The sequence below is a fragment of the Erinaceus europaeus genome, chromosome 7 (assembly GCF_950295315.1).
Source record: "Erinaceus europaeus chromosome 7, mEriEur2.1, whole genome shotgun sequence".
Classification (NCBI taxonomy): Eukaryota; Metazoa; Chordata; class Mammalia; order Eulipotyphla; family Erinaceidae; genus Erinaceus; species Erinaceus europaeus.
Window position 1 is genome coordinate 131,918,803 of NC_080168.1, and position 18,382 is coordinate 131,937,184.

The following is an 18,382-nucleotide window of genomic DNA, read 5'->3' on the forward strand; positions in this document are numbered from 1 at the left end:
GGCATCATCTTCCTCACTCCCCTCACTGGTACACACATGTCCTCATATACCCAGGAGGCATCTCTTTCCTCACTCCCCTCTCTGGTACACACGTGTCCTCACACACCCAGGAGGCATCTCTTTCCTGACTCCCCTCACTGGAACACACGTGTCCTCACACACCCAGGAGGCATCTCTTTCCTGACTCCCCTCACTGGTACACACGTGTCCTCACATACCCAGGAGTCACCTCATTCCTGACTCCCCTTACTGGTACACATATGGCCTCAAATACCCAGGAGTCATCTATTTCCTGACTCCACTCACGGTATACACATGTCCTCACACACCCAGGAGGCATGTCTTTCATGATACCCTCACTGGTACACACATGTCCTCACACACCCAGGAGGCATCTCTTTCCTGACTCCCCTCACTGGTAAACACGTGTCCTCAAACACTCAGGAGGCATCTCTTTCCTGATCCCCTCACTGGAACACACGTGTCCTCACACACCCAGGAGGCATCTCTTTCCTGACTCCCCTCACTGATACACACATGTCCTCACACACCCAGAGGCATTTCTTTCCTGACTCCCCTCACTGGTACACACATGTCCTCACACTCCCAGGAGGCATCTCTTTCCTGACTCCCCTCACTGGTACACACATGTCCTCATATACCCAGGAGGCATCTCTTTCCTGACTCCCTCACTAATACATATGTGTGCTCACACACCCAGGAGGCATCTCTTTCCTGACTCCCCTCACTGGTACACACATGTCCTCACACTCCCAGGAGGCATCTCTTTGCTGACTCCCCTCACTGGTACACACATGTCCTCACACTCCCAGGAGGCATCTCTTTCCTGACTCCCCTCACTGGTACACTCATGTCCTCACACACCCAGGAGTAATCTCTTTCCTGAGTCCCTCCCCTCACTGGTACACAAATGTCTTTATATACCCAGGAGGCATCTCTTTCCTGACTCCCCTCACTGGTACACACATTTCCTCATATACCCAGGAGGCATCTCTTTCCTGTCTCCCCTCACCGGTACACACGTGTCCTCACATACCCAGGAGGCATTTCTTTCCTGACTCCCCTCACTGGAACACACGTGTCCTCACACACTCAGGAGGCATCTCTTTCCTGACTCCCCTCACTGGTACACACATATCCTCACATACCCAGGAGTCACCTCTTTCCTGACTCCCCTTACTGGTACACATATGGCCTCGAATACCCAGGAGGCATCTATTTCTTGACTCCACTCACTGGTATACAAATTTCCTCACACACCCAGTAGGCATGTCTTTCATGATACCCTCACTGGTACACACATGTCCTCACAAACCTAGGAGGCATCTCTTTCATGACTCCCCTCACTGGTACACACATGTCCTCACACAGTAGGAGGCATCATCTTCCTCACTCCCCTCACTGGTACACATATGTCCTCATATACCCAGGATGCATCTCTTCCCTTACTACCCTCACTGGTACACACATGTCCTCATATACCCAGGAGGCATCTCTTTCCTCACTCCCCTCACTGGTACACACTTGTCCTCACACACCCAGGAGGCATCTCTTTCCTGACTCCCCTCACTGGTACACACATGTCCTCGTATACCGAGAGGCATCTCTTTAATAACTCCCCTCTCTGGTACACCCGTGTCCTCACACACCCAGGAGGCATCTCTTTCCTGACTCCCCTCACTGGTACACACATGTCCTCACACAGTAGGAGGCATCATCTTCCTCACTCCCCTCATTGGTACACACATGTCCTCATATACCCAGGATGCATCTCTTCCCTTACTCCCCTCACTGGTACACACATGTCCTCATATACCCAGGAGGCATCTCTTTCCTCACTCCCCTCTCTGGTACACACGTGTCCTCACACACCCAGGAGGCATCTCTTTCCTGACTCCCCTCACTGGTACACACGTGTTCTCACACATCCAGGAGGCATCTCTTTCTGACTCCCCTCACTGGTTCACACATGTTTTCATGTACCCAGGAGGCATCTCTTTCTTGACTCCCCTCAATGGTACACACATGTCCTTACACATCTAGGGGGCATCTCTTTCCTGACTCCCCTCACTGGTACACAAATTTCCTCATATACCCAGGAAGCATCTCTTTCCTGTCTCCCCTGTTGGTACACATGGGTCCTCATACAAACCGAGTTCCGGTATCACTGCTAAGTGGACTGTCTAACACAGTTTTCCCATTCTTTATTTGATATCAGAGAGGGGAAGTGTGGGAGCAGGTGAGGAAAGATGGAGAAACACCAGACATCACTCCGCACCCATGGAACTTCTCAGGTGTTACCCATGGCCCCTTTATGGTTCTGGGTGTTGAACCCAGGGCCTCACTCATGGTAAGGTGTGGGCTCTACATGCTGGCTCTTTGCTGGCACACTGACAGGAGGGAATTGTCATAAGCACAGGCACCTGGGATTTAGTTCCATTCCTATGGTCTGGAAACAACTGGCTGCAGTGCAGGTCACATGACATGGCCTGAGTTGGGTTGGGCTTTTCATCTGTAAAAATGGCTCATGTAAGAGGTTCAGCGGCATATTTCATGGTCCTTTCTAGTTCCAAAGTGTAATTTTCTTGGAAGAAGCACAAAAGAGAAATTTAATTCTCTATTTCTACTACTGCTTGCACAATCACTCCAATGGAGTCATTTTTGTTTCTTAAAATGGTGAATCCCACAGATTGGAAGAGTGAGGGCTTTTGAGCTAGGTGTCGGGTCAGAATCTGCTCACACGGAGACTCTTTCCTGCCTCTCTGCAAAGATGGGGGGTGGTGGTGGGTATGCATGATCTTCATAACCAGCTTCTCAGAGGTAAATCCATTTTAAAAGAATACATTTAAAAGCCCTCCCTCTTTAGCTTAGGAAGAATGCAGGGGCCTCCTGGTTTCTGAGATTGCTCAGCACCTTGGAACAGTTTCTCCAGGAATGTTGGGGCCACGCCACCCTCACACCCAGCAGTTCTCTGGATCTCTGTCGGGTCTAGCCAGTTTATAGTTGCTTTGGGTGTCGTGAGTTTTGACATCAAACAGGGCCTACAATCTTTTTGTTTTAAATTTTTACTTACAAAATGGAAATATCGACAAGACTATAGGATAAGAGGGGTCCATTTCCACACATTTTCATGCATAGAGGGTAGTTCTTCTCCCAAAGCTCCCCCTGTTCTCTGCTTATAAACAGAAGGAATGAAGACAGGGAGGAGGTTCCCTTAGGAGGTGCTGGCTGTCAGAGCTCTGTTCCTACAAGATCTGCTTTGCTCCTTTGTGACCCATCTGAACACAGACATGCTTACATGCAGCCCATTCAGGACAGACTTTTACCCTGCCCCTTCCCCAACTTGGTTCATTTAATTTAAAATTAATTAATTAATCAGTTAATAATAGAGAGAACCAGAGCATCATTCTGGCATATGCTGTCCTGGGGATCAAACTCGGGGACTCATGCATGCCTCTAGCACTCAACCTACTTTGTCACACCCTGGGTCACTGATTCAGTTCAACGAACATTAGCTGAGTATCAGTATTCCCAGGGGCTGTGTGTTTTATGTTTGGGGAGTGAAGGGGAATCTGTAAAGGATCCCAACCTGGAGTGAAATCAACTTGTTAGTGGACAGTTTCATGGAGAATCATGGGAGAACAGAAGGGTTAGACTTACAGTCTGGCCCAGAAGGAGGCTGCTATGAAAGGCCTCTCCAAGGAAGAACTAGTCAGGGATGGGTAGGAGTTCCCTGTGCCAAGGTACAGAAAGACACCTCCAGCATGAAGTGGCGAGAGTCTCAGGAATTCCATTCCCTCCTCTTGGACAATGGTGCCCACAGCATGAGTGGGAGGTCAGTGTAATAGTGTTTGTTGTTCACTGCGATTGCTAGAGTTCACGTTACACATTCCTTAGGACTCTACTGGATGCCAGGGTAAGCTGACTGACTAGCTGATGTTCAACATCTATATGAACAAATTTAACTACATCTTTTATTCTAAGGTTAGTTACTCTTTCTTCCTTCCCTTCCCACTTTCCAATGACAGCAATATTTCTTCTGAAAAAGAATCATGTTTTACAGTCTTCTAGTAAGCCAACTCCCCTTCCTGAGTGCATGTTCCATGTATTGTCACTAAAATGACCTTTACACATAAACTATAAGTGATGCTTGTGTATTATGCTCTCTTTACTAGAACAGAGGCCTGTGTCTACATTGTTCATTACTATAATGCCAGTGCTACTAGCAGGAAGGGCAGTGCCTAGATTCGTAATTAATCAATAATTTATTGGCTTTATATGTTAACTCTTTTTCAGCCACCAGGTTCCAGATGCCAACCACACTTCCCTGGACAAACGACCCCACCAATGTGTCCTGGAGCCCTGCCTCCCCAGAGCCCTGCCCCACTAGGGAAAGAGAGAGACAGGCTGGGAGTATGGATCCACCTGTCAATGCCCATGTTCAGTGGGGAAGCAATTACAGAAGCCAGACCTTCCACCTTCTGCATCCCACAATGACCCTGGGTCCATGCTCCCAGAGGGATAAAGAATAGGAAAGCTGTCAGGGGAGGGGATGGGATACAGAGTTCTGGTGGTAGGAATTGTACCCTTCTTATCCTATAGTCTTGTTAGTGTTTCCATTTTATAAATAAACACATTAAATAAAAAAACCTATAGGAATACCAAGTATATATTAAATATTCACAAAAAAAAGTATACCAGTAGAACACACCCTAATGAAACAAAAGAGGCATTTGGTGATCATGATTTTTTTTAGGTTAACAGTACTGTGTATAGGACACTGAACCACGTACTACTACTAATATTAAATTGTTTGGCTCAAGTTACTTAAAAATAAAAGAATATAATGGGCCCTCCCAAGTATTTGCAGAATCAATGAATAAAGATGAGTATCAGTAGGAAGAAGATGGAACTCAGCCTGGGCATGCTTATTCCAAAGCCCTGTGCTCATACCCACAGCTAGTTGTCACACAGGAAAACAAGTAACAAGCTCATAGCAGAGATTTGGGGCTGGTTGTTAATGTGCAGATGCCAACAGGAGCCAGAGAGGTAGATGAGGTAGGTGCCTAGGAAGGATGTGAAAAGGAAGAGCAAGAGGGGACTTAGCTTAGCTCCTGAAATAATGTCAAAGTGTAAAGTAGATCATGTGGGACAGTGATATTAGGAGAAGGAAGGAAGCAGACAGCATAGAGGCTGGGGAATAGCACACACGACAGCGACAATTTTGGGACAGGATCTGGTGTGGACACCCGATTATTTACTAGATGCTAAGCCCTGAGTACATAGCACCCTGGCCAAGGGGACTGGTCTTTTTCATAACAGATACATAGCCAGTGCTACCCCCAGTGGCCCCCCGCAAAGCATACTTTCGGCAATTCTCGGGGGGGGGAGATCATCCAGCTTGTGGGCTGTCCTGGGGCTTTTCATTACTCTGACACAATAGTCTATTTCTGGTGGAGCTTCTTCCCTTTCAAAAAACTCTCATAGTCATACAGACTCTAATCTAACTAGGGATTTACTTACAAGGTAAGTTAGCGATCAGCATATGCGGCTCCCAGGCCAAACCTTGTCCTTGCTGTGATTATAAGCACAAGCCCCTCATTAGGGAGTCTCTCTAGCTGCTTTCCTCCAGAACTAACTGAGCTTGTGTGACCACGGAGGTAGCATCTACAAAGCAAGACATTCACAATCTGACTTTTAACAGGGAAAGCCTGCCAACACCTTATCTCAGTAAACATGTGTTTGTCTTAGAACCAAAGACATTTACATAGCTGAGTGGAACTTGGAAGAATTCTGGGAACATGAGAACCTGTATCACTAAGCACAAGATCTAAAAAACGTAGCTTAGCCTATGCCCGCAGTCAGACCATGGGCTAGAGCATGTATCAGACTGGGCTGTCCTGCTGGTACATAAACATGTGCATGGGATTCCTCTTGAAAGTTTCTCTCTGTCTGGATGGCAACAGGGTCATAGGCTAACATTGGGTGGCACAGATTTTAAGATACCGGCTGTCGAAAAAAAATAAGTGTAAGTAAAAAGAATGAGGGGAGATGGAGAGTGAGTGATGAGAGGCTGATAAGACACCAGGAAAGCATCCAAGCTCTCACCACTGCCCTTCTGAGAATTCACAGAATCTGGGATGAATTTCTATCACTATTTTCCCTGACTCACAGGGACATGAAATGTGAATCTTTCTAGACATGTAAAGAAATGACATTGTGCATTTTTACTTTAAAATGCTCATACATTTTTTTATTTCAATTTTTAATGGTTCTTTTTAAACCAGAGCACTACTCAGACTTCTTTTCAGTGTACTTGTCATGAGTGTACTTAGCAAATCACCACTTTGTCTGCTTAAGAGCAGTCTCACCAATTCCCAAACACAACATGCTGGTTAGAGCATCTCCGGTAGCAGTCATGGGATTTTTGCCATTTCACATAAAGGACATGGATGTTCTGAAGACCAAAATGAAGAGACATTTTGTCCATCTTTTTTTCTGGTGATGAAGAGCTAGAGAAATTCAAAGACTGCACTGGCAAGGAAACTGTACTTGTCACACTCTGAGGGCTGGACTCATTACCCAAGATGGCAAAGCATCAACCTGTGGGATGCTGATATTTTGTTTGTGCTGCTGAACATGTGTTTGGGTGTCTTGATAGATTTCCCACTCCTTTGTATGCATAGCAGCCTTCTGTATCAGGCTCTTAGCAGAAGCTTAATTTTGCATTGTTATTATCAAATTGTTTTCTCTAAAGGGAGTGATATTCTATCTTTAAAGTATACACTTCATTTATTCTGCAATTAATTCTGGGTTTCAATACTCTTGTTCTCATTATTGACATGTACATAATTATAGATACATCTTAAAACTGAGATACTTTGATTTAACGTGAGAAAATATTCAACTGTTCAATCACTCGTAGTTCAAATGTGCATGTATTGAACTGAGCACAATGGGTAGTTCAAGGACAGATGCAACATTGTTTTTGCTCTGAGGGATATAATACTTACTAGCTTATACTGACAGGTGCTAGCATATTGTTAGATTATCAGATAAAACATCACAGGGCTATCAAGTCTCAGAAGAAAGAGAGGCAGAATTTGATCCCTCAAGTATTCTGACCACCTATAAAGTGGGGCAGTCATCTAGGGCCTGGTTATAGGAGGGAGTGAGAAGGTCAAAGTGCCTGAGTTCTTGTACCTGGAATCCTGGGGGAGAAACAGAAAATAAAGGACAAAAAATATGCCCTCAGGTCACTACAAGTGCTGTGACTAATTCTGAGAAAGGGTGCTGCAAAGAGCAGTGGCATGAACTAGGCATGTGTGAGGAGGCGCAGCTGTGCAGAGTTGGTGACACTGAGAAGCAAGTCTATGGCATCACTCAGTCTAGGAAGAGGATTTACCAGAGCATTGCCATCACATTACTCACCACAACTGATGATGATGATGATGCCATCACATTATTCACCACAACTGATGATGATGATGATGCCATCACACTATTCACCACAACTAATGATGATGCCATCACATTACTCACCACAACTGATGATGATGATGATTATGATGCCATCACACTATTCACCACAACTAATGATGATGATGATGATGATGCCATCACACTATTCACCGCAACTAATGATGATGATGATGATGATGCCATCACATTACTCACCACAACTGATGATGATGATGCCATCACACTATTCACCACAACTAATGATGATGATGGTGATGATGCCATCACATTACTCACCACAACTAGTGATGATGCCATCACATTACTCACCACAACTGATGATGATGATGATGCCATCACATCTTCTTCTTTTTCTAGCGTTTGCCATGCCATCACATTATTCACCACAACTAATGATGATGATGATGCCATCACATTACTCACCGCAACTAATGATGATGATGATGCCATCACACTATTCACCACAACTAATGATGATGATGTCATCACATTACTCACCGCAACTAATGATAATGATGATGCCATCACACTACTCACCACAACTAATGATGATGATGATGCCATCATCACACTGTTCACCACAACTAATGATGATGATGCCATCACTACTCACCACAACTGATGATGATGCCATCACATTATTCACCACAACTAATGATGATGATGATGCCATCACATCTTCTTCTTTTTCTAGCGTTTTCAACTAATGATGATGATGATGCCATCACACTATTCACCACAACTAATGATGATGATGCCATCACATTACTCACCACAACTAATGATGATGATGCCATCACATTACTCATCACAACTAATGATGATGATGATGATGCCATCACATTACTCACCACAACTAATGATGATGATGCCATCACACTATTCACCACAACTAATGATGATGATGACGATGCCATCACATTACTCACCGCAACAAATGATGATGATGCCATCACATTACTCACAACAAATGATGATGATGATGCCATCACATTACTCGCCAAAACTAATGATGATGATAATGCCATCACATTACTCACCACAACTAATGATGACGATGCCATCACACTATTCACCACAACTAATGATGATGATGATGCCATCACATTACTCACCACAACTACTTATTTATGTCAATGAATTTCCACTGTAGGTTCCTCTGACTGCATATCCAGACTATGTGTAATAGTGGCAGTACCAGCATCCCTAAGGTCAGCTATTTCTTCTTTGACTCTATTTAGAATACTATTCACAGAGTGCAGTTCAAGTTCTCGTCATTCTATACAGATATTATTCACTGTTACTTCCTCCCAGGATGCTGGAATATTTTTAGCAGTGAGCTTTACATAATATTTCTGAAACTTAGCTAGAGAAATTACATGATTTCTAGACTCTGTTAATTGCCTGTACAAATGCCCATTTAAATAAAAAGGTTTAAATAGCAGGAAAGCTTGTGAATATCTGGAGAACAAGTCTTTCTTGGCCGAGAGCTTGAGGGGAAAAAATGAGACTCGCATATTCTGGAATGAAAGGAAGTGAAAGGGCTTGAATGAAGGAGACTGACTGAGGAATGTAGCCAGGGTGTAGAGAGTGACTGAGAAGGTCATGGGGAAGAGAGCCAGGCTCTACTGTAGCACAGGACAGCTGCCAATGCCCATGTCCAGCAGAGAAGCAATTACAAAAGCCAGACCTCCCACCTTCTGCTCCTCATAAAGACCCTGGGTCCAAACTCCCGGAGGGATAAAGAACAGGGAGGCTTCCAATGGAGGGGATGGGACAGGGAACTCTGGTGGTGGGAGCTGTGTGGGATTGTACCCCTGTTATGCCACAATCTTGTCAATCGTTATTGAATCACCAATAAAATGATATTTAAAGCGCTCCTTTTGGTGTAACTTTCCTAAGTACTAGGCAGCTCAGCCACAAGCAGGGTTGCCAGGCCAAACTCACTTGGTGCCTCCCAGGGCACGGTGTCAGCTCTGGGACACAGCGGAGCAGAAGAGCTCACTGGGGAGGAGGAGAAAACTGCAGAGGAACTCATCACAAAGCAAAGGCACAGAAGCGGGGGATTCCCGAGATACTGGAAGAATCACTCCCAGAGTCCGTTCTCAGCACGCTTTACTATTTTCCTCTAGATGCATGATGAAGCTCTTTGCATGGCGATCCTCCTTGAATCCTAAGCCTGCTCAGTTTCTATTAGCAGAAGCCAGTTCACTGTCAGTTGGCAGGCTTAATCATGTTAAACTGTACTTCTTTGGAAGTACAGTTAATATTTATCTTTCTTGGGAGCTGGGCAGTAGCACAGTGGGTTAGGCGCAAGTGTTCGAGCCCCCGGCTCCCCACCTGCAGGGGAGTCACTAGGTGGTGAAGCAGGTCTGCAGGTGTCTGCCTTTCTCTCCCCTTCTCGGTCTTCCCCTCCTTTCTCCATTTCTTTCTGTCCTATCCAACAATGATGACATCAACAACAATAACTGCAGCAATGATGATAAACAACAAGGGCAACAAAAGGGAAAACAAATAAAAAAATAAAATAAATAAAATATTTATCTTTCTCATTGGAAAAGGGAAAATTACAACCTCCTTAGAAAGGAAATGCACCAAAGAAAACCCAAGACATGACAGACTAAAACATCTAGGTACAAATACTACTGTCTACCAGTCATCTTGCTTCCAATTTTGCCTCCCTAGATCTTTCTCCAACAGGATAAGCCAGCCTTAACACATGGTCCTTGTAAGTTCACAGCCTACAGAATCAACTGGCTGAAGGCAGCCTAGTCACCTTCTGTCTCCCTGGTGCCACCGAATAAGCTGTAAATGTCCTTAGCCGGATAGACAGCGACCCAACCTGCTTTATCTATCACCACCTCCCCCTCTCCAGTCCTCTGAATCATATTAGATTTTCTCCTTTTCTTGAAAAAGTTGAAGGATGCATTAAAAGAAACAATCCCATAGCACTTGCCATCATGGTCATTTTTCAGTATACAGTTTCAAGGCATTAAATACCTTCATATGTTTCAAATCACACAATGTCCCCGTTGCCTGTATGTTTGGGTGCTTTGCCATGTGCACTCTACCTATATTTATTTGACTCTGGCTGACCCCTGAAATCCTTACCAATTAAAATGCTACATATCTTGAAGACCAGAGCTCAGAGGCAACCTCTCATTCAGCTCCTATGAAGCCTTATCTGGAAAGGGAACTCAGCTAAGTAACATTCTGTTCACAGTTCAAATGATGCAACTGGACAGGGAGGGTTTTCTGCATGAACTACAAATCCCTGACAGAGGGGTGGGCTGTGGTACTTTGAACTTCCCTGAGTAGAGACTCTTTTAATCGGATAGGTTCTTTGTCCCTGGAGGAAAAGCCTACGAAGTTACTGAAAGAGACGTTGCCTCTTCTGGGTCAGTGGGTCTCAAATCCAGGATCATTTCTGCACACACCCAGCAGTGAGCTTGTCCTTCTTGCACTCGAGGGACGTGGACTGATGTTTACATTGCCATAAGGAGACTTCCAAATGGAAAGAACCTCTGGAGATGACCAGACGTCTGAAGCTAATATCAGTGTGGCCTTAGCAGTTCTAGGAGTCTGAGTCTTTAGCCCACGAGCATGTGCTGCTGGGAGCTGCCTCGACGGTCAGGAATGGTTTCCTAGATGCTAAGGTCCCACATACACCTGGAGCCCAAACCACCGGAACTTTCTAGGGGCTGGGCAATACGGCGCTGCTTACCTTTGGAAGAAGTTGGATTGCCTGTAGAATTCGTTGTCTGTGCCCAGAATTAAGGATTCCAATTTCCAATAAATCCTGATCTTCCATGACATTGCTCCCCTGAAATGAACCCAGAAATGTCTGTTGTAAAACCAAGCAGTTTGCTATGGGTGAATAATGCTTCCTTTAACATAGAGACAAGCATCACAAGACTGTAGCATTTTTCTTCCTTTAACATAGAGACAAGCATCACAAGACTGTAGCGTTTTTCTTTCTTTAACATAGAGACAAGCATCACAAGACTGTAGCGTTTTTCTTTTCTTTCTTTTTTCCCTTTTTTTTTTTGTTTTTTGTTTCCAGGGTTATCACTGGAGGGCCATTGCCTGCACTACAAATCCATTGCTCCTAGCGGCCATTTTTTGATATTTTTGGATAGGACAGAGAGAAACTTAGAGAGGAGGGGGGTGTAGAAAGGGTGAGAGAAAGAGACATCTGCAGACCTGCTTCACCACTTGTGAAGCGACCTCTGCAGGCGGGATCCTTGCGATCAGTACGAGGTGCGCTTACCCAGAGCGCCACCACCTACCCCTGACTCTAGCTCTTTAAAGCCAAGCTAGCTTTCCTTTAAAGAGAAAGAGACTTTCGTTAGGGAGGGTGAGAGCAGAGGAGGCCACCTATGTGACTGAGTGGAGGGTGTTACCGGAGAGCTTCCTTCCTCTCTGAAATATCTTACTATGAAATAATACTTACTATGCATGGCTGCACTACCTTTTGTGTTGTTGGAAAAGTCATGACATATCTTTCTATGTTTTTCAAAGCAGAAATGTGTTAGGACTTTTCTGACAACCCAATCCATTGGGATTCATTGTTGTGACTTGGATTTCTGTTCTAACGACATTTTTAGGAAGAGTTTTCTTAAAGATTACCAGTGATCTATACATTGATGTGAAAGAATTTGTGTCCTCCTTTAAAACATATATTTTTTAAAATCCCATCAGGAACAGTAACGTATACTAAGTGTGTGAGAAGTGAAAATTCACAGTCAACCCTAAAATACTGAATGTCAAACACACAGTCAAGACTTGGGATATAACGATAAATAACTTGCAGCTTCCTGCCCATAACAGTCTTTGTTCTTTTCAGTCTAGTGGAAGAAACAGTGTCCAAAGGCGGTCTGAAAGCTGCGGGTGTGCTATGATGGCAACTCATTCTTGGGAGTCCAGAAAAGAGCTGGGGCATGTTTTCAAGAGAGATACCCAAATGGCATAGATGCAGGGTGGTTAGAATATATCACCCAAACAGCTGGGAGAAAGCTTGGTGGGTAGGATGCATGTCTGACCATGTGGGAGGCTATGGACTCAACCCCCCTGAAAGCACCAGGGACAGCACAAAAGGAAACTCCAGGGGTGATGGACTGGTGATTTGGTATCTCTACCGTTCTCTCTTCTCTGTGCTGCTCTATACTTTTCTCTTTCTCTAAAGAAATAGGATTTTAAAAGTTGGGTCAGGGAACTTCTCTGGTATGTATGTGCAAGGTCCTTGGTTAAATCCTTGGCATCACATTAAAGAAAGAATGCAACTGTGTTACAAGTGAATTCTACAAAACCTTCAAGGAAGAGCTAATCCCCATGTTTTAAGCTCTTCCAAAATATTGAAGACACAGGAATACTCCCTTCCACCTTCTATGAAGACATCACCCTGATAACAAAAGTAACTTGACACACACACACACACACACACACACACACACACACACACACACACACACACATAAAATACAGACCAATATCTCTCATGAACATAGGGGCTAAAATATTGAATGAAATCCTAGCTAACTGGATACAGAAGTATAATAAAAAGATTGTATATTACAACCAAGTGGTGTTTATCCCAAGGATACAAGGCTGGCTCAATACATATAAACCAATAAGTGCTGTTCAGCACATCAATAAAAGAAAAACCAAAAACCACAAGATTATTTCTATAGATGCAGAGAAAGCCTTTGAAAAAAATCCTAAATCCATTCATGATCACAAAAAATGGCAGTAGATGGAAAATTCCTAAATCTAGTTGAGTTCATCATATACAGCAAGCCTACAGCCAACATGATACTCAACGGTGAGAAACTGAAAACATTCCTCCTTAGATCAGGTACTAGATAGGGCTGCCCGCTATCACTATTACTATTCAACATAGTTATGGAAGTTCTGGCCATAGCAATCAGGCATGAGAAAGGAATCAGATATAGGTACTGGAAAGGTAATGGAGCAGATATAGACACACTGACCAGTGGAATAGAATTGAGAGCCAAGAAATAATCCCTCACACCTGTGGGAATCTGCTTTTTGACAAGGAGACTAAATGGAGAATAGTAAATGGAGAAAAGAGAGTCTTTTCAGCTAATGGTGTTGGAAAAACTGGGTTGAAACATACAGGAGAATGACACTGAACCACTACACTTTACTACACACAAAAGTAAATTGCAAATGGATCAAGGACTTGGTTGTTAGATCAGAAACTATCAAATACTTGGAAGAAAATGTTGACAGAACTCTTTTCCATCTAAATTTTATAGGCACCTTCAATGACTCAAGTCCAATCTCAAGGAAGACAAAACAAAAACAAACCAATGGGACTACATCAAATTGAAAAGCTTCTGCAAAGCAAATGAAACCATCACCCAAACAAAGAGATGCCTTACAGAATGGGAGAAGATCTTTACATGCCATACATCAGAAAAAAGACTAATAACTAAAATATACAAAGAGCTCACCAAACGCAGCAGCAACAACAATAACAACAAAAATGACCCCATCCAAAAATGGGAAGAGGATATGAACAGAATATTCACCACAGAAGAGATCCAAAAGGCCGAGAAACACATGAAAAAAATGCTCTAAGTCATTGATTGTCAGAGAAATGCAAATAAAGACAACAATGAGATACCACTTCACTCCTGTGAGAATGTCATACATCAGAAAAGGAAGCAGCAACAAATAAATGATAGAGAGGTTGTGGGGACAAAGGAACCCTCCTGCACTGCTGGTGGTAAAGTAAATTGATCCAACCCCTGTGGAGAACAGTCTGGAGAACTCTCAGAAGGCTAGAAATGGACCTGCCCTATGACCCTGGAATTCCTCTCCTAGGGATATATCCTAAGGAACCAAGCACATTCATCCAAAGAGATCTGTGTATACCTTTGTTAACAGCAGCACAATTTGTAACAGCCAAAAGATGGAAGCAACTCAGGTGTCCAACAACAGATGAGTGGCTGAATAAGTTGTGGTCTATATACACAATGGAATACTACTCAGCTATCAAAAATGATGAATTTACCTCCATCTCCTCTTGGATGGAAATTGAAGAAATCACATTGAGTGAGATAAGCTAAAAAGAGAGTGATGACTATGGGATAATCTCACTCATGGACAGCAGTTGATAAATAAGAACAGAAAGGGAAAACACAATTCAGAACTTGGACTGGGTTTGGTATACTGAATAAAGCCAAAGGACTCTTGAAGGTGGGTGGGTGTGTTTTCAGCTCCTTTTTCATGATGGTGGACGAGGACCTAAGCTGAAGGGGGGTGTTTTGCAGAAAAATTGAGAAATTTTCACATGTATCAGCAGCTGTATTTACTGTAAACCATTAATCCTTCCAGTAAAAATATGAAACTATATATATATATATATACATATATATATATATATATATATATAGAGAGAGAGAGAGAGAGAGAGAATAAAATCTTGATCTACAAGACAGTGACTCTGTTGTCCCTTAAAACAACAACTATCCTGTAAAGTAACACATATTAAGTAAATTTAAAACAATGAAAACCTAACACTTAAGAAAGAAGAGCCACAGGAGGGATGATGTGCAGCTGCACAGATGAGAAAGAAGATGCTGCTCCTGGAGGCTTCCAGGTCTGGGACAAGTTGGAGAGGGAAGTACAGCTCCTGTCTGGAAAGGCAAGGGAAGTCCAACCAGACAGACATTGCAAGCTGTGCTCAGTAATAAAGATTTCATCCTAGGGAGTCGGGCGGTGGCGCAGCGGGTTAAGCGCAGGTGGCACAAAGCGCAAGGACCAGCGGAAGGATCCCGGTTCGAGTCCCCGGCTCCCCACCTGCAGGGGAGTCGCTTCACAGGCGGTGAAGCAGGTCTGCAGGTGTCTGTCTTTCTCTCCTCCTCTCTGTCTTCCCCTCATCTCTCCATTTCTCTCTGTCCTATCCAACAACAATGACATCAATAATAACTACAACAATAAAACAACAAGGGCAACAAAAGGAATAAATAAATTAATTAATTAATTAAAAAAAAAAAGATTTCACCCTGACTGGATTGCATAGATGTGAATAGATTTTTAGAAAAAAATAAGTTACACGATGCAATTCCAAATGTGGGAAGATCTGTATGACTTCTGTGGCTGGGTCTCAGCTTCCTTATTTCTACTGTGATGTAGTCAAGTGAATGAATTCTTTTTTATTTTAATTTTTTAATTATTAAGATAGAGACAGAGATAAATTGAACAAAAATGGATAGAGAGAGGTAGCGAGAAAGAGAGACACCAGCGGTACTGCCTTGAACAGGCTCACATCTGGGTCCTTATGCAAGGCAACTTGTGTTTTCCCGGTTGTGCCTAAGCCCAACCCCCAGTGAATTCTAAGGAGAAGTCTAGTCCTTAGATTTTCTGATTTCATTGATTTTTGTGTCTGTGATCAACATCAGACCATTGAAATTTACTGATTACTTTTTTTTCCTGACTTATTAGTCTTTTGGTATTTATAATTACAGCTTCCCTTTGTATTCAGGAGCTATAGACAAGGTGTAGATTTCAGATCACTACTTTTATGGACAAATAAAGTCCCATCATTTAGATTATGGCATAAGAACACTTAAATGTAGAAATTACCGGACACTAATTTACCCTATGGAATGCAGTGGGCACTGGTGGGCAGTTACGACCAAGAGGAATGACTTGGAAAGAACAGTTGTGATGCGTGGGGCCCAGTTGTTGAACAGATGAAATAGTGGTCACAGAAGGTGCAGAGAAGTGGGTAGGCTGGGAAACTCTAAAAATTCAACTTGGTGCTTTAACACATGAAGTTGGGAGGAATGCAGAATATGCCCAACTTGGGCAACAGAGGTGAAGTATGATGGCTTCTCCTGAGATAAGGAAGGGGGGGAACCAGTGTAGTAGGCTGCAAAGTGAGCTGAATGTCTCTTCCTGGACAAGGAGAGACGAATGAATACAAACAATGTGACTCAGACCACGCTCCGAATGGTTGATTGACCATTTCTTAGAAAGACGAAATCTGTTCGAATGGTGCCAATAGTTAGTGGTTTAAAGTGGGCACTCACTGGACAGAATATCCTACCTGTTTACAGCATCATTCCTATGCTTCAGCTGCCCTGGTGTAGGATAAGGAAATGCTTTATGAAAAGCAAGTCCTGAGTCAGCCTGGCCCTGCGCCAGAGGAAACACTAGTCTCAGGGCACACAGTCGAGCATGGCCAAGAATGTGAACGGCTTCATTTTCAGAAAGCATTCTTGCTTGCAGAGCAGACTTATATATGACAGCATTTTGCATTTGGCTTTTGTTCTCTGAAGGGTTTTCCAGAATGAGTCATCTACACCATCAGAAAACCCACACCCCAGACCAGGAAAGCCTTTGGCCACCTATGGCATGAGAACACTAGCAGGTTTTCATGGCCCCAGCAGCAGCCAACAGCTTTAGTTTGCACAGGACATAAAACCCGAGGTCTTCCTACAATCACAACACACCAGGCTCTTATCATCTGAATCAGTGACTGTCTGCAGGCAGTCCTGAAACTCAGTTTCAGTGTCTGACAACGGGGATTATTTGAAAGAATTAAATCCTTAAAGACTACTGTTCTTCTTCTAAACTGCCAGTATGTCCTCTTCTCTGTTCTAAGTAGAAGAGGAGCCATTTGCGAAGGGTTTTAGGGCAGTTAATATCTCTTTGGGATGTTTAGTATGCAGGAAAATTCCTAAACACTTTGCAAAGGTGAGTGGGAATCAGTGCAAAGGGAGAAGGTGCCCAAGGGGAAACGGTGCTAAGTATGGAAATGTAAAGCAAAGGATTTGCTGTTAGCAATAAGGCATATTGTTAGAAAACTTCTATTTCTGTTATTGTAATATATAGCTACCTCAAAAATATACTGGCACACCATCTAGTCAGGCTTTTTTTTTTTTTTTTTTCTTCCCACCAGGGCTATAGCTGGAGCTTGGTGTCTGCAGACTACACTGCTTCTGGCTGTCATTTTTAAAATGTTCTTTCCTCTAGATAGAAGGTGAGAGATAAAGGAGAGAAGAAGAGAGCTAGAGAGGGAGAGGGAGAGGAAGAGAGAGAGGGAGAGGGGAGGGGAGAAGGAGAGAGAGAGAGAGAGAGAGAGAGAGAGAGAGAGAGTTCACACAGAAGTAAAACACAACAGGATTCTTCTCCAAAAATTACCAATATGGCAGCTGTGTGAGAAAATGGATGGAGTTGGAAGAATGCTAGAAGATGTGTTTAGCTTTTTCTTCCCATTGTTTTTTAAGGCGTCAAGATGTTCTATCAGATAGTAAAAGCAAGTAATAATGGGAGCCTCTTTTTATCCTTAATGGTGTAGCTGTTATCCAAGTATAGATGAAATGGTTAGCTGTGGGGATTTAAAATATTTGGTTCTTTGAAAAGTTGTAAAAATCCACCCAGCACCAAAATTAGATATGCCATCATTTCTTTTTAATAAATACTTTCAATTCCTGGTACTGATGATTTAAAAAAAAGAAGGAGGAAAGAAAAAGACGCACTCTTCACTTGTCTATAGAAAGAGTTTCCTAGCACTGACAGCTTTCTCATAGTACTTCCCATCTTCACCTTCCCCGAACAAATGCCTCTGGGCTTCTTCATCAACAAACGCCCCTCAGCTCGCCACAATGCGCCTTCACCCCCACTAGCCCCACAGCGTCTCTCCACCAAGTGCTCAGAAAGGCCTTGCGGTAGCTACGTCTACACAGTTCTCTTCAGTCTTGAGTTTGAGGCTCTTTGACATATGGCTAAGGCTTTCACGATTGCACAAAGGAGACAGAGACAGTCCCAACACCCTATGAAGATCAAGCGCTTCCCCATGAAAGGACTGAGGAGGCCAGGTCCTGCTGCACGTCCGAGACCAGTT

General features: G+C 43.5%; 1 protein-coding gene across 16 annotated transcripts in view; it reads right to left on the reverse strand.

Moving 5' to 3' along the window:
- The window catches only part of ANKS1B (ankyrin repeat and sterile alpha motif domain containing 1B), a 1,227,618-nt gene that overhangs the window by 358,042 nt on the left and 851,194 nt on the right, over positions 1–18,382 (reverse strand). For all 16 annotated transcript variants that reach the window (XR_009550898.1, XM_060195606.1, XM_060195613.1 and 13 more), the window contains one exon: positions 11,228–11,326. Coding sequence is in view for 15 of the 16 variants with exons in the window: in XM_060195606.1 (XP_060051589.1) it covers positions 11,228–11,326 (99 nt within the window). In the remaining variant the exon portion in view is untranslated. The remainder of the gene's footprint in view (positions 1–11,227; positions 11,327–18,382) is intronic.